This window comes from Dermochelys coriacea, chromosome 18 (assembly GCF_009764565.3).
Source record: "Dermochelys coriacea isolate rDerCor1 chromosome 18, rDerCor1.pri.v4, whole genome shotgun sequence".
Classification (NCBI taxonomy): Eukaryota; Metazoa; Chordata; order Testudines; family Dermochelyidae; genus Dermochelys; species Dermochelys coriacea.
This window is the reverse complement of record NC_050085.1, coordinates 12807755-12824542: the sequence shown is the minus strand read 5'-3', so window position 1 is coordinate 12824542 and position 16788 is coordinate 12807755. Positions and strand designations below refer to the sequence as shown.

The 16788-nt window shown below is 43.7% G+C and overlaps 1 protein-coding gene across 4 annotated transcripts in view; it reads right to left on the bottom strand.

Moving 5' to 3' along the window:
- CLSTN1 (calsyntenin 1) overlaps window positions 1-9442 on the bottom strand; it is a 68496-nt gene extending 59054 nt beyond the window's left edge. The window contains exon 1 of one of the 4 annotated variants that reach the window (XM_038377173.2): window positions 8999-9442. In XM_038377173.2, the coding sequence (XP_038233101.1) occupies window positions 8999-9089 (91 nt within the window). In that variant the 5' untranslated portion in view covers window positions 9090-9442. The remainder of the gene's footprint in view (window positions 1-8998) is intronic. The other 3 variants (XM_038377171.2, XM_038377170.1, XM_038377172.2) reach the window with 3 other exon arrangements.
- Window positions 9443-16788: the final 7346 nt, after the last annotated feature.

Genomic DNA, 16788 nt, shown 5'->3' with positions numbered 1-16788 from the left:
TAGGAGCAGTGGGAAGCGGCAGCCAGCATGTCCCTGTGGCCCCTTCGCCTGCAGGCGCCGCTTCCCACCGCTCCCATTGGCTGGGAACAGAGAACCGCAGTTACTGGGAGCTGCAGGGGGCGGTGCCTGCAGACGGTCAACGTCAGCAAAATGTCTTACGGCCTGCAATCAGATTACTCTGATGCGCCGCAGGTTGCACACCACTGATCTAAACATTAACTACTAGCTAAAAATATGATTCTCATGAGCCTCCAAACACTGTTTCGGCACTTCTGCAGCTGCTCACAGCTTTACCAAGCAACAGCAACAGTATAAAGTTAGCAAGCAAAGTCATGTTCAGCACTCATGCCAAAAAGTCATCACCTTCTCACTTGCCAGCAGTGGGGTATGTCTGGGAAGCTAGAAATCTAAGAGCATTGAGGGTTGGCCCCAATTCCTTTTAAATCTGCCAATAGATAAGACGACAAGAACCGCCATATGGATCCGACCAAAGGTCCATCTAGCCCAGTATCCTGTCTTCCGATAGCAGCCAGTGCCAGGTGCTTCAGAGGGAATGAACGGAACAGGTAATCATCAAGTGATTCAGCAGGTATCTGATCATTTTTCAAGCCCTGAAATCAGATATGGCCAACTGAATTTAACAATGAGGATTAACATCAAACTCACACAAACACTGGTCAATGAAGTTTAAGTATCCTTAAACTCCCTAAATACTAAAAACAAGATAATAATTAATGTCTATTGTATTGCTTTATTTTTTCAAACTAAATGAATACTGTACATTTTAGCAGGATTGGTGAATAATAATTTCCCTTTCATTTAAAAGAATGTATGTTACCATGTCCAAAAGTGCTACCACTGTAAGCTTTTTTCTTTTTTTTTTTTTTTTTTTGGTATTACTGGGCTTCATATATTAACTGTCGTCTATTAGCAGGCTTGGAAGGATTAGAGGTTTTTTTGACTGGTAAATGTTGATTTTACCATACACAAAACAAACTGACAAAAATATTTCCATTGATAATCGAAATTGACAGGCTAAGTACAAAAATGCTTCTTTTCAATTTAGAGTTTGATTTACAGATATTTACTTTGTATATTTTGACATGGGATGTTGAGAGTGTGTGTTTTAGCAGTTATAAAGCTTTAACTTTTTGAATCTCAATGTCAGTCATTAAATAATTGTTATGACCCCACCCCATAATTTTACATAATGGTGAAAATTTGAAGTTGAAAAAAAATAAGAAAAAAAAACGAACAAACTCATCATCATCATCATCATCATCAGTCAAAATTATTTTTTAAAACAAATCTAATTCAGCCAAGCCTTTCTATTGATTAGGAAAACTGCTTCCTTGCAGTTGAGTACAAACTTTGACTTAGAAACTGCCTAGTTCCCATATATGCAAGCAATCATAATAGGAAACTAAGCTACTCAGAGGTTAGGATACCCTAACTACCCAGATACCACTATGGATATATCCATTATGCCCATCAATGAAAGCTAAAAACAGGCTTCTTTACTTTGAGAAAGACTAACTCATTTCAGATGACTGAGGATACGACTCTTTTTAAAGAGTTTAGCAAGGCGCAATATAGTAACTTCCCACAATAGCTTTTGTATATTCTCTCAACTCCAGCTTGTCATTTTCTCAGCTATAATTAAACCAGACTAAACACACAACAGAACAGCATACTTTAATGCTGCGAAGCTTGAATTAGCAAAGCAGCACAATATTTGATTCAACCATTTTGGGAGCAATGAATTCCTGTGATGAAGTTAAGTAGCTCTGTAAGCAAGATTTAACGAGGACTCTCACCTTCATTGTACACAGCACACATATCACTGCTCAGGCTGAATAGTCCAAGTCACAGATGCCTTTTAAAATACACGTGAATACAAGTTTATGTTACTATCTCTTCACACAAGACAAGAAAATTTCAAACCCCTTTTATTTCAGCAACTGACATCTTGCAAAGCTACAAGAAGCTTCGGATGTCTGACTAGCTAGTAACGTTAGCTTTCTTCCAGACACATTCTCAACAAGAAATAAAGCCTTCAAATTGCAGAGCACTTCAGTAGGAAAAATGAGTCATTGATATATTATAAAAATCCTCTCCACATATCCTCAAGAGTCATAGCAGCATTTAAGTGAGCCAACAGGTATCAGTAAAACTTTTTACCTCATGCTCTCCCTTACCCGGTCCCTTACCCCTCACTCCCCAGAGCCAGGGCCGGGAGCAAGGCGGTGGCTCGGGCGAGGGGGGAGCAGCAACGTGGACAGGAATCAGGGGCCAAGGTTGGGCCCACAGCTGGGGCCGGGAGCAGAGCCAAGGCCAGGGTCAGGAGCGGAGCTGGGTGGCACTCCTTCCCCACCCCCCACGAGGGCTGGCCTGGGCCTCAGGTGTGCCCCCTAAACATTCTGCCAGAGCCGCCTAGAGCGCATACCCCACAATTTGGGGACCTCTACAGTCAAACAAAGGGGCACTATTTTCTATGCCTCACTTCCATGGGTGGTGGAATAGAGAAAAACTGACAAAGTTCAATTTCTGAAACATCTCCGTATGGGAGAAGGAAGTCAGAAATGAGAAGGCAATGCCAAATAAAAACCAAGACTAAGAACCAAAAAAAAAAAGTGGTGAAAATAATAAAAGATACATCCAGAGAAAAAAAAAAAGAGAAACTACATTTTTTAGGTGAGTCCACAAATATATTTTAGGTATTTCCATCCACGAAAGCTTATGCTCAAATAAATTTGTTAGTCTCTAAGGTGCCAAAAGTCCTCCTTTTCTTTTTGCGAATACAGACTAACACAGCTGCTACTCTGAAACCATCCATCATGGTGTCTCACCTACATCAATTTTTTTAAAACAATCCTGAAGGAAACGCTGACAGTCCCTGGATGTCTTCTCCAATGTAACTAAAACAAAAATGGAAAAAAACCTCCATCCCCATGAATTTCTAACACTCTCAGTAAACAAACGATAAACACTTTTGCTTAAAGGCAGCCTGCATTGTCATGTGGTAGACCCAAATCAGATTATTTCCAGCTTCTCACTCCCAGGCAGAAGTAAGGGATCTGGACTAGAAATCCAACTTAGCCTATGTCTGTATTATAGACACTACAGTGGCATAGCTACAGCATTACAACTGTGCCACTGTAGGAACACAGTGTGGACACCTGCTAAGGGAAGGGTTTTTTTCATTTCTGTAGTAAATCCACCTCTCAGAGGTGGTAGGTAGATCAACAGAAGAATTCTTCCATCAACTTAACAGTGTTGTCACTGGGGATAGGTTGGTTTAACTACATCTCTCTTGTACATCCCTGTGTGATATACCTAGGTCAACCTAAGTTTAAGGTATAGACCAGACCTCAGAGGTCTCATGCACAGTCCGACAGACTGACACAAATTACAAATGAAGTTAATAAAAATGTAGGTTAATGAGTCTGTAGCCTGTGATTTTGACATAGTAAAAAACCAGATAGACAGACAGGCATAGGCAATGGGCAAAGAAATTTACAATGAGTGTTTCATGGATAGTTCAGAAAGCAGAATGCAAGCTTACATGGTCACATTCAATTTTTATTACAAGGTAACCAAAAAAAAGGCTATTTCTATAACACCAGAGATTTCTATCAGTGTAACTTATGGCTCCAGTTACTTGGTTGGCTGTAAGGGGGGGGGGGGGGAAGGCATGTGACCTGCACTCTATTTCTATGAGAGAAGAAAAAGTAGGTAGTGCAATGCTGGAAACATAGGCATAACTGATACAGAATCATTTTTCTTCCACTTTAATCCCTGCAGATGCACATCATCTCATTTGTACTATGGATAGAAAAAACACTTAGCATTGTCTCATCCAACTTATAGGGTGGCCATTATACCACACCTTATGCAACATTATACATGCATTAATAGAAGGTTTTTCTATCAGTAACTTATAAATTTCTCCTTCATATTTTCTCTTTTAGACCCATAAAGGACTTTTTTTTATTTTTTTAAAGAGGGTACAAGGAAGTCCCTTTCGATTTTGCCATCTTTTAAAAAAATCTGAAACTCTGCCTTTTCTAAAGTGAAAAAAGGAACCAAATATACCATTCTGTATCAAGAAGACTAGCCACTGTAATGTCTTGAATAAACAGTCTGAAAAACCATACGCTAGTTGTGAGAAAGTTGTTTGTGGTTAGATTTGAGAAATTCATAAGAACACAGGAAATCTCTTGAATTGCTCAAAATCAGTTATGATTTCTTGGGTTTTACTTCTGTTTTTATTTTTACTGTTACTTTCTGTGATCTGTATCACTCAGTTAAAAGACAGGATTTAAGGACTGAGGTGAAGCAGGGGTAGCTTAATGTTGTACCTGGTCAGTAAATGACTGCTGAAGAACTAGTCATTAAATGTACTACTTTCTCATTTAAAAGACAGACAGAAAGAAAGCACTCTTCCCTTTTGCAATTCAATTTCCCTTTCAGTTCTATTTATCAGAGTGAAGTATTTAACAAAAGCATTGAGTATTTCTCAATACTAATGCTACACTTTTCCAATAATTGATGTAAAAAGGTTTAACAACTCTGGTATTGTAATCAGTTATGTTGCACTAAAAATGAGTGCAAGATAAACACTAAAGAAATAAGAAAAGGAGTACTTGTGGCACCTTAGAGACTAAAATTTATTAGAGCATAAGCTTTCGTGAGCTACAGCTCACTTCATCGGATGCATTACAGACTAACACGGCTGCTACTGAAGAAATAATTTCATAAAAATTGCTTTTTATACTATGGACATTAAACAACATAGTTTGTACTTTTAACATTTATATTCTAGTTCTTTACAATACCAGAAAGCACCAATTAAACAAAAACTGAAAACTGACATTTAAGCTTTTATATATATTTATTTATTTGAAGGACAGAAACACTCGGAAGAAATCACAAATAAAGTATTAAAAGGGACACAGTCAGGTCAAATTCAGACAACAGTTTTGTGCGCGCGCGCACACACACACACACACACACACACACCCCCAGCCCCACTTGAAAATGTTTCCATGTTTTGTCATGTTGGAGTTATTTATATTACCACAAGAGAACCAGCTTCCCATCCCAAAGACGTTTTCCTGCAGTGTTTGCATTGTGTTAGGAGGACTGGAAAGTCAAACTGATTACAAACAAAACAACTAAATCGATTAGTCTGTTTTCACTGTCAAAGATGAATGACATACAAGTATTCAATTTTCACTGTTTGCTTTTTAAAACTAATATATTAGTAGCATATATAAGGAGATATATTCTTAGATTAAAAATATTAAGTGTGTTTATTCAGTTTTATGCATAGTAACAGAATGCTATATACACATTATAAATTACAGCACCATGAAAAGCTTTCTAGCTTTCACTAGTCACATGATTCTATAATTTACTTAAAGACACTTTTTATGTTCAGATAAAAAGAACAGGAGTACTTTTGGCACCTTAGAGACTAACCAATTGTTCAGGTAAACATTCTAGTATGTGCTATCTATAGTAATTAAAGTGTTCAAGTGTAGCAGCCTCTAACTGTGGATGTACCAAAGCCAAACAAGGCCTCATAACCCATAATTTACAACAAGTTAGTTAAAAACTAATCTTTAGAATCTAGCAGCTCAGGATTCTACTTGAGTGAAAGCAGCTTTAGGCTGGAAAATAAAAACAGTCTGAGCTCTATCAAGAAACTGCAGATGAAATACTAGCGGATTATAACAACTAGCATTTATGTACAGTCTTCTGAAGAAATCTCAGCAGTAAATAAAAATAGACAAGTGGAAAATTAAGTTTTTGCAGCCATCTTTTCAAAGAAATAGAACAAAGGTAAGAGTGTATTCCGATCTTCCTTCGGATATTTCTACTGATACTTCAACGAGGCAACCAAGTATTCATGTTCTGCAGATACATAGTGTTAAAATGAGATAAGATGATTTCATAAATATTACATGTATAAAATATTGTTACATTTTGGTCTTTAGACTAGTAATAACTTGCCTGAGTACCTGAAAAGAGCTTGTGCACTTTTAATCATAGCCACTATCTATAAAGTCCTGTAGACTTTCAATTACTTATAAAGTCTTGATGCTATGAAAACAAAATGTAGCAAGAGATTGCACTTCACTCCAGTGAATTTATAGAAGCAAACATTTTTACAGATTAAACAAATAAAATGTTTCCATCGCAAGAAGTCATTTGCATTTTAGTATCTCTTCAAATATTCTCATTTTTGATGCTCCACCTTTAAATTATAAGTTTAAAGTCCACAAATACCACCATCAGATCAATTAAAGAATCTTGTATGCCTTTCGAACACATAGGTTCACATTCCGGTAAAGAATCGTTTGCAATACGGTACTCTAATGAAATCTGTTCAAAAGCAGATCTGCAATGCGTATGCTTTCAGTTTGAAAGATCAATCAATATCCAAAAGGCTAACATTTAAGAAGGGTATATAGCAAGAGACGCAATAAAACTACGTGTTTACTTTAGGAACAAGACAATGTTCTCTATAAAATCATGAAGGTTACGTTCCAAGGGGCTCAATGAGGTGTTAGATTTCCCGTTTCTATTCACAGTTAACAATCAAAACTCTTCTACTAACCAAAATACCGTCAGGGTTTTAAAACTGCATACACACACACCTGCCTTTCAAGAACCATGGGAGAAGCTGTATTTACAATATGCGACCAATCTAGGATTGCAGTCTAGGCGGGTAGTCTCATCACATTTCATGACTTTAGCCTTTCTTTGAAACAAGTTATGACCTCTATTCCTCTATTAATTTCAGAGCAAACCACCTTTAAGAGGAGGAAGAAAATATTCACGATGTAAAATTCAAGATTTTTTTTGGGGGGGGGGCAAAGAATTATGTAACACACACACACCCCTTGCTGCAGACTCCATCAACGCAATCATCAAACCAAAACAGAGACAGAAACGTTATGCTTCGTGCATTCCTCTCCTTCCCACCAACATACATCTTAAAACAAAGTCTTTAGCAGAGCCATTGCCTCCCCAGCCACTCCCGGAGACCCGGGCAGTCAAGCCTCAAGCTACATCTCTCAGAAGGAAGAGAACAGCCGTCCTAACCCAAGGTGGGCAAGTCTCCCTTACTGGAAATAACCCACCACTACAACCCATCATCACGCCCGGCTCAGCATTAAAGAGAAGTGCAGGTGGCAATTCCCCTCCCTAGTTTTTGGGAGGTTAAGCTTTTCCAACCACCAATACACACATGATAAATCATCCCCTGATCCGGCTGTCGGGAAGTCTCCCTCACTAGGACAACTCTCTCCTCCCTCCTCCATCATCCTTTGACCTCTGATTAGGATCATGTGTCCCACGCTGTGTATGGGGGGGGTAACTCCCCACCATACCTCTTGCACCCCCTAACCCAGCACCATGGAAGAGAGAGAATAACCCCCTTTCATCCCCAGCACCCTGGAGAGAGGCATCATCATCCAGCAGTACCCATCATCCCCTAATGAAGGAAGGAAGCCAAAGACGTTGCCTCCACCCCCAACTCAGCCCCCGCATAGAAGATGGTTTTACTCAAGGTAAAGGGATTAATTCCCATATGAAATAAGAGAGGGTTAAATCCCACCGCGAGAGAGGGAAAGGGGATATTACCATGGGGAAAACGGGTTAGATCCCCCCAAGGAGGGGGCAGAGGGCTCAAACCACACAGACAGGTAGGTAAATTGGGTGCCCCAAGGAGAATGCAGTTAGACCCCATCAAAGAGTGGAACCGGGGGTTAAATGCCACAGAGATTATAGATGGGATACATGAGATGTCATCGTAAATGGAGTAAACCCCACCTCCAAAAAAAGGGGAACGGGGGTCCAAGCCTCCCAGAGGGGACAGCTGGGGTGCCATAGGGTTAAATCTATAAATAGGGTGTCACGGGGAATTGCGGGGGGGGGGCTCAAGCCCCGCACAGGACGGGCGGGGTGTCACGGGGAATTGCGGGGGGGGGCTCAAGCCCCGCACAAGACGGGCGGGGTGTCACGGGGAATTGCGGGGGGGGGGGGCTCAAGCCCCGCACAGGACGGGCGGGGTGTCACGGGGAATTGCGGGGGGGGGGGGGGCTCAAGCCCCGCACAGGACGGGCGGGGTGTCACGGGGAATTGCGGGGGGGGGGGGCTCAAGCCCCGCACAGGACGGGCGGGGTGTCACGGGGAATTGCGGGGGGGGGGGGGCTCAAGCCCCGCACAGGACGGGCGGGGTGTCACGGGGAATTGCGGGGGGGGGGGGGGGCTCAAGCCCCGCACAGGACGGGCGGGGTGTCACGGGGAATTGCGGGGGGGGGCTCAAGCCCCGCACAGGACGGGCGGGGTGTCACGGGGAATTGCGGGGGGGGGGCTCAAGCCCCGCACAAGACGGGCGGGGTGTCACGGGGAATTGCGGGGGGGGGCTCAAGCCCCGCACAGGACGGGCGGGGTGTCACGGGGAATTGCGGGGGGGGGGGGCTCAAGCCCCGCACAGGACGGGCGGGGTGTCACGGGGAATTGCGGGGGGGGGGCTCAAGCCCCGCACAGGACGGGCGGGGTGTCACGGGGAATTGCGGGGGGGGGGGGGCTCAAGCCCCGCACAGGACGGGCGGGGTGTCACGGGGAATTGCGGGGGGGGGGGGCTCAAGCCCCGCACAGGACGGGCGGGGTGTCACGGGGAATTGCGGGGGGGGGGCTCAAGCCCCGCACAGGACGGGCGGGGTGTCACAGGGAATTGCGGGGGGGGGGCTCAAGCCCCGCACAGGACGGGCGGGGTGTCACGGGGAATTGCGGGGGGGGGCTCAAGCCCCGCACAGGACGGGCGGGGTGTCACGGGGAATTGCGGGGGGGGGGGGCTCAAGCCCCGCACAGGACGGGCGGGGTGTCCCGGGGGCAGGGGTTAGGGGCGCCCCCTCACACGCAGTCTCTCAGGGAGGGTTCAGGGCGGCGGGTCCCCACCCCCGCTCACCCGGGGCTCACTCACCTCTAGCAGCCCAGACCCCAGCGCAGAGCAGCCCAGCGGTCAGGAGCCAGGCGGGCGTCAGGAGGGGGCAGAGCATCCCGGGGCGCAGCATCGCTCGCTCTCTCCCCGCTCAGAGTGGGTGGGCGAAGGGGGGGGGGTTTGACCCCTTAGAGACAGGGGAGGGGGCGCCCCCAACGGGCCCGGCTGCGTCCCGCGCCGCGCGGCGGAGGATCCGGGGCGCGGAGGAAGCTCCGCTCCCTTCCTCAGAGCCCAGCGCTCCGCCAGCGGCAGCTAAGACCAAGATGGCGGCGGCTGATGCTTAGGCTCATTCTCTCCCGCACCGGTTACCAGGCGGGGGAGGGGGAGCCGGGGAGAAACCAACTCGGAGAGAGGGAGGGAGACGGGATATAAGGAATGGGAGAAACCACCTCATTCCTATGGAGGAGGGGAACAAACCACTTAATCTTCGCAGGGGGAGAGGGGTGCAAAAGGAGAGAACTCACCTGGGGCAAGAGGGTAGAACCATTTATGCGGGGGGGGGACACCTTATTTCTTGGGCTGGATTAGAGGGAGGAGAGAAATCAAACCCTTTGGGGGGGGTTAACGGAGGGGAGAGACCACCTCATGGGGGGTGGATAACATTTCTGCGGGAACTGTGGGGGGGGGCGGAGCTTGAGGGAAGGAAAGTACCATCTGGGGCGGTGGATCGATGCGGGGGGGGACGGACACATCTCATCGCTGGGGGGGAGAAGGTTGTTTTTCACTCTCTACCTGGAAGAAACCAAAACTGCCCCGCCCTCTCCTCTGGACTCCCGTCACAGCCCGGGCTGGTTGTGCCCCTGCTCTCTCCTCTGCAGAGCCCAGAGCTTCCTCCCCCAGCGTGGGGATGGCTCCCTTCCTTTTGCACCGGAGGGGGAGTGGGAGGATGCGGGTGCTCATGGGCCTGCCCTTTTGCATTGTGTTAAACATCACACATGGCAATGCCATCTCACATGGTTTGCTCTGTATAGGTAGGAGCGGCGGCGGGAGGTAGGTAGATGCTGATGCACCATCCATTTTGTATTGCCTTGCAAGCTCTCATCGCTTGTATTGAAAAGGGGGCAGAATGCAGATGCTGCTGCTCAATCAGTTGTGCACTGTGTTAAGCACCACATAGTGGGCGCTACCAGGATAAAAATAAGTAACATTGCAGTGCGTGCTACCGTGGTCTGTGTTGGCTGGAGGGGAAAGCAGAGCTAAATGCAGATGCGTTATTCAGTGTGCTTTACACTGCAATGCAGACTCGCTTGGATGCAGGGAGGGAAGGTACAGATGCTCAGTTCCTTTTGTGTCGCATTAAACTTCATATTCCACTGCAAACTCGCGTGGTTTTCCACTGGATGAGGCAGAGGCGGAGGAGTTAAAACGGTGGCGCCCTGTTAGTTGAACTATTTCATGTGCGCACATGGAGTGGGTGGATGGTGGGAATGTAAAATGCTGTATCACTAGCTACACTTTGTCCTCTTTGTAGTGTACAGTATTAAAGTCACAAATTTCAATGCAATGAAATATATCCAGAAACCAAATCCTTCAGTCTTTACTCAGCCAAAAGCCTAGCTGAAATCAAGGACATTTTTCCTGGGTAAGAACTGCTGAAAGATTGTAGGATTTACATAAGGAACAGTTTGCAGTATAATTGCAATGCAATTAATGCAACAATTATTTTCAGGAGCCTAGATTTCCCTCCAACGTATGTAGGATTGTTGTCTTCTTTTTATTATTGTGTACTCTATTTCCATTGTTATGTTGTTCATTTTTCCTGATTTTCTCCAAAGAATAATTGTTTGCATTCCTGCCATTGAAACTAACTGTGTTACAAGACTGCTCTGTATCTTGCTAATACAAAAATAATATTTTGCTCTTATATAGCTCCTTCCACATGAGGATCTGGAGTTACTTTACAAAGATTAACTAATTAAAACTTCATGACTTAATAGTGGGCTACTATCAAATCATTCTTTTAAAAAATTACTTTTTAAAAATTCCAGTTCCTGATACATAAGCTTTTAAATAGTATATCCTGACTTTCTAAACATTCCTTTACATGTTTATAAGGGATAGGTCTGCTCCTGTGTTAATATTTACAAAGATATTTCCAGTAAGGCTGGAATTGATTCAAGGCCCTGATCCTGCTATAGGGGAGTAGGATCAAGCCCTTAGAGCCTGATTCTTCAATGACAGGCGTAGAGGTCTGCCCACAAATATCACATTGTAGGCGGGTAGCTTACCAGGGAAATGGTAAAAGAAACCTGCATAAAGTACTGTCAAATGCACAACGTGAAAAAAATAGAGAAAAATATAGTGAGGGTTGGTTTGTTTTTTTAAAGTAATCTAAGGCCACAATGCTGCAAAGACTTATCTATATGCTTAACTTTAAGTACATGCATAAGTCTTTGTAGGATCGGGTCTATAGATGATTTTTGAGTTGGTGTCCTTTTAAGAATTATGAGTCCCATTTTACAGATGGGGAAACTGAGGCACAAAATGCCTCTCTCATAATTGAGTAGTGTAAACGTTTCTGCATAGAGTAGTTGAACTGTTTTTCAAGTACCTAAGAAGAATGCAGACATTCAGATTAGTGAGATGCATTTTTTTGTACACCGATCCTTTTTTATTAAGACACAGCGTTATTAGTTCTGTCTGGAAAAACGTGCAGGTGCCTCATGTTGAAGAAGCCTGCATGTGAATAATGCAGGTGCTCAGAACCTGTTCAGCAGTAGAAGGATGATTGTCTCAGGTTCCTTTATTATTATTGCTCTTTGATCAAAAAATTCAATCAGAGAGCCAATTTCAAAAGAGGAAAATCTACCTTTCCAGATGCATAGAGCTTCATAAAAGCCAAAGTGAGACAGACTGATTTTATCATTACAGAGATGACTGTTTTGCACGTATTAGCCATTTCACTCCCACAGTAAAATAAAACAGTCTGTTTTGACATCCCTGATACGGTTTTTATTTCCATCTTTTTTTTTTAATATATTTAAACTCATGTGCCTTTAGTGCTGGCATGACAGACAGCTCTGTTTATCTATAGAACAGGCAGCTCCAGTAACAGCTCCTGCCACGTTGCCCCACCAATATACCAGCAAAGCAAACTCCAGATGTAGGAGCCATCCAGCCTTCCAGAGGCAAGAAAGAGGATAATTTGTTCACCATTCCAGTCAGTCCTTGGTCTACTCTACTAAAAGACAACTAGTAACAATTATTGTGCTATTTTGTCTTACTCTTATGGACACTTCACCACTGGGAATTGGACAAAGGCCACCAAAGAGCCATCAGAGGCAATTTTCACTCTCTAGCAGCCTGGGCTGGATTTAAACTGGAACCTGCAAGTGAAGATTTTCATGCATTACCAGTCCCCTACATTATTCATCCCACCTCCAGGATTCTTATTTTAGTTTGGCAGCTATAATTCTATGTTGTTGAAATATGACTGCTTCCTCAACATGGAGCCAACATCTTGTGAGCATGTATCCCACTGAACATCAGAGAAAAGTAGTGAAAGAAACAACTGAATGTCCCACATCATTAAAAGGAGCTTGGGGAGTCTAGTGCTTAGAGCAAGATGCTCTGAGACAGAATTCTTGAGTGATATTCCTAGCAGTGCCAATCATTTGCTATGTGATTTTTTTAAAGCAAGATACTTAATCTTTCTGTGCCTCAGCTGACCAATCTGTAAAATGATAATAATAATACTTCCTTGTAGGGGTCATTTGAAACTTGTATTTGTAAAGTAGTGTGTGATTCTCACATTTAAGATGCTATGGATATGTTCTGTATTATTATTAAAACAGACTGTCCCATTAGAAGATGACAGAGAGCATTATAGACTGTTTACAAAAATGTAAGTAAATAATTTATTTTCCCAAGCCTTGGGGCCTGATCCAGGAAGGTGCTGAGCATCCACAACTTCCCATAACGCCAGTGGGAGTTGTGGGTGTTGAGCATCTCTTGGGCTCAGCGACAAGGCATGTCTGGCTAGGCCCACTTTCTTTACACATTCCTTACAGATGCATCATTTCCTCTGCAAACTGATGCTCAAAAAAAAAAATGAAACCCTTCGGGGATCTTTTTCTGTAAGGCTCCATCCTGAGGGAACAGCTTCCACTACTCAGATTGCTCTTTGAATTTCCAAGGTGCTATTCGGCAGCTAGAGAAATGCCAAATTGTGCATTGTTCAAAGAGTTTTATTAGAGCTTAATATGATCTCCAAGATGTGCCAAGTCTATCATTACCTGACAATAGAATTTTGTTTGTTCATAACAAAGTAATAGGGTTTGGACAGCTTGTATAAACACATTTATGATGTTATTACTTCCTTGGTGGAGAGCAAGAGGGTGGATTTTTATTATTTTATTTTAGGTATAAGCAGCAGCATAGATACCAATGTCTGACTTGGAAATCAAAGACTGCTGGTGTGACAGCATCAACCAGAGATGGACCCAGAGCATCAGGTCAACGCGAATCTGACATGTTGCTCACCACTACATGGAAAGATTGAAAAAAACCAAGAGTTTGAAAATCAGAAAGCAAACCATAGTAGTTCCATAAAATTAATTTGCATTCAGAAGAGCAAACTCCCGTTCATTCTACCCACACATTACAACACCTTTGCTAGAACCACAATGTTCTGAAAAGAGCAGAAAACTACAGGATAATACCCTGAGGGAAGACACTCAGTGTTAGGCTCCCTGTTTGCCAGGTGTGCAGCGCTGCTTCTAACTTTGCTGTGTAACCATCCCTTGGCAAAGTGACCAGTTTACCTCACAGCTATTTATTTTGGGGGCTGGACTATGACCCAGACCACTTGCTTTATCAGCAGCTAGAAAGTCAATCTGCATTTCTTGTTCAAGCCTCCCATAAAAATGTCTTGATTTAACAATCTGCTAAACTGTGACGATTTAGAGGTTCTGTCTGTACCAATTCTGAGTTGTGGATGAGGTTTTGAAGTTGTATCATGACATTACCGTGTCTTGGAAAGCCTATATGTATGTGGAACCACTGTGAGTTAGCAGAGTTGTTTCACATTTCTGCCAGGCCAGAGACAATGGTGGGTGACAAAGCAGACAACAATAGTCTATTCAAAGTAAAATATTTTTGAACAATGGATTTACTCTAGCTGGGGGAAGACACTTCCTCCTCTTGGGGGGGGGGTGTTTGGGAGCAGTGTAAAGTTACCAAAAAGCAGAACAAAAGCAGCAGGTCACCCCCACTCCCCAGCAGGAAATTATAAAGGGACACACAGAGGGGACATGGGGGAGGGAGCCATTTTGCACCAGATTAAGATGAGGGAGGCTGCAGCAGGGGCAGGATAGGCAAGGGGGCAGAGAACCCTGCCTGCCTGATAGAATACAGATGATCTCCCAAGGGAAGGGTGAGCTACCGAGGGACATTGCATTTAGAATATTTTATGGTTTTCTGTATGATCTGTATTCTATGTGTTTTGTTAAGTAAAGAACAGCGGTGCTAGAATCGGGGCTAAGCCTGTCTACCAGTATGGCTTGGTCTACACTGCAAGGTTAGGTCAACATAGGGTGACCAGATGCCCCCATTTTATAGGGGACAGTCCCAATATTTGGAGCTGTGTCTTAAATAGGCTCCTATTATCTCCCACCCCCATCCCGATTTTTCACACATCCTGTCTGGTCACCCTAGGTTGACATAAAGCAGCTTACATAGTCTACACGAAAATATACTACACTGCGCTGCAAGCGTTTACATGAAAATGCCACTCCCACTGATGTAACTCACCCACTATGACTACTTAATAACTCCACCTCTGTGAGAGGCGTAGCGTTTAGGTTGATGTAGTTAGGTTGACACAGAGTCAGTATAGACACTGCATTGCTTACATTGACTGCTGCTGCCTTTCAGAAGCCATCCCACAATACCCAACATTGACAGTTTAACCAGTGCAAGCGTTCCTGGTGAGGACACGCACCAACACCACAAGGAGCTTAGTGTAGATATGGAAAAGCAATTTAATTACTCCAGTGACTGTAAGTCGACGTAACTTAGGTCGATTTAGTTTTATAGTGTAGACTTGCCCTTAGTGTTTAAGCGCTCACAACTACCACATTGGCCCTGAAAGAGAGAAACTATAAACCAGAAGCTTCACACCTTTTGGGTGGGTTCTAGGAGAGGGATGTGCTTAAGTATGAGTGAGCTGAAGGCTCAGTGCTGCATGCAGAGGGGCTGGACAGTGGGTTCCAACACGCAGAGTGGGGTGCTAGATAGAAGGTCTGAGCTGAGAGAGTATGCCTGGGGACTTGGAAATTGGGGCCATGGCTGGATTCCAGTCAGGCCCCAACATCTTGAAACACCCCAGCGATACAGAGCAACACAGGCTTGGATTCCCTTTGTAGCAGTCCAACTGGGGGCTAGGAAGGGGGACTTGCTAGGATGTGTGATACCTTCACACCTTCTTGTCAACTGTCTAAATGGGCCATCTTGATTATCACTACAAAAAAAATTTTCTCCTGCTGATAATAGCTCATCTTAACTAATTAGCCTCTCATAGTTTGTATGATAGGTTTCAGAGTAGCAGCCGTGTTAGTCTGTATTCGCAAAAAGAAAAGGAGTACTAGTGGCACCTTAGAGACTAACAAATTTATTTGAGCATAAACTTTCATGAGCTACAGCTGGTAACTTTCAACTTATCTGTATGTATATCTATATATCTATCTATATTATATATCTCATATGTTCCATTCTATGCAGCTGATGAAGTGGGCTGTAGCCCACGAAAGCTTATGCTCTAGTAAATTTGTTAGTCTCTAAGGTGCCACAAGTACTCCTGTTCTTTTTAGCATAGATAAGTAGATCTAAGTACGTCAACTTCAGCTATGTTATTCATGTAGCTGAAGTTGTGGAACTTAGATTGGTCCCCCCGTGTAGTGTAGACCAGCTCTCATTAATTAGTCTAGGTTGGGGTGGGTCAGTATGGAGAGATTTCCATCAGATCAGCTGAGAGATTTCCAAGGAACAGGTAGGTGCTGCCAGCATCTCAGTAACTAAAATTCTTCCATGACAGTCAGTGCTGACCAAGGTCCTGAGTCAGTAAAGTCAATGAAATTTAAGTATAAAGTTAAGAACGTTTTTAAGTGTTTTGCTGTACTGGTGCCCCTACAGCCCAGCACATTGACAGAGAGTGTTGTGGTGTTGGAAATGCCAGTTCTGTATGAGACATAAAAATAAAGTCCTAATCCCTCATAATCATTAAAGATCCCTAGGCACTTTCCTAAAATTGTTAAAGACGGAGTCCTAATCAAATGCCTTGCATTCTACCAACCTAAATTCACCCTGCAATTTCAGTGTGAAATGGAAATTGGTTCCTGTCCTAAACTTGGGTAGTGCTATTTGCTGTTAAACAGCTGCTGTGCTTTATGACTTTCATTGGTGGAGCAAGAGATCCCTCTACTCTCTATAAAAATGCAAGATGATATTATTTTCATAGGAACTCCATACAGAACTAACGGAGGCTTCATCATCTTTCCCACTAGTCTTTCTCCTACACCTTGGCCTGCCTCTTCATCGCCATAAATATGCAATTTTGTTTTTACTAGTAACCAATAAAACTGGGACAAAGGCCGCTTGGTAGAACACGTTTTCTGTTAAAGCTGACAAACTAGTGGACTGGTGTCCTTGAAACACACAACATGACTAATGCTCGGTTTACAAGGATCTAGGAGCACACATATTTCTTGCACTTGTCAGAATGGAGCTGAGCAGCCAGAAATGAAGAGATAAGACTATGGATAAAAATGAATGCC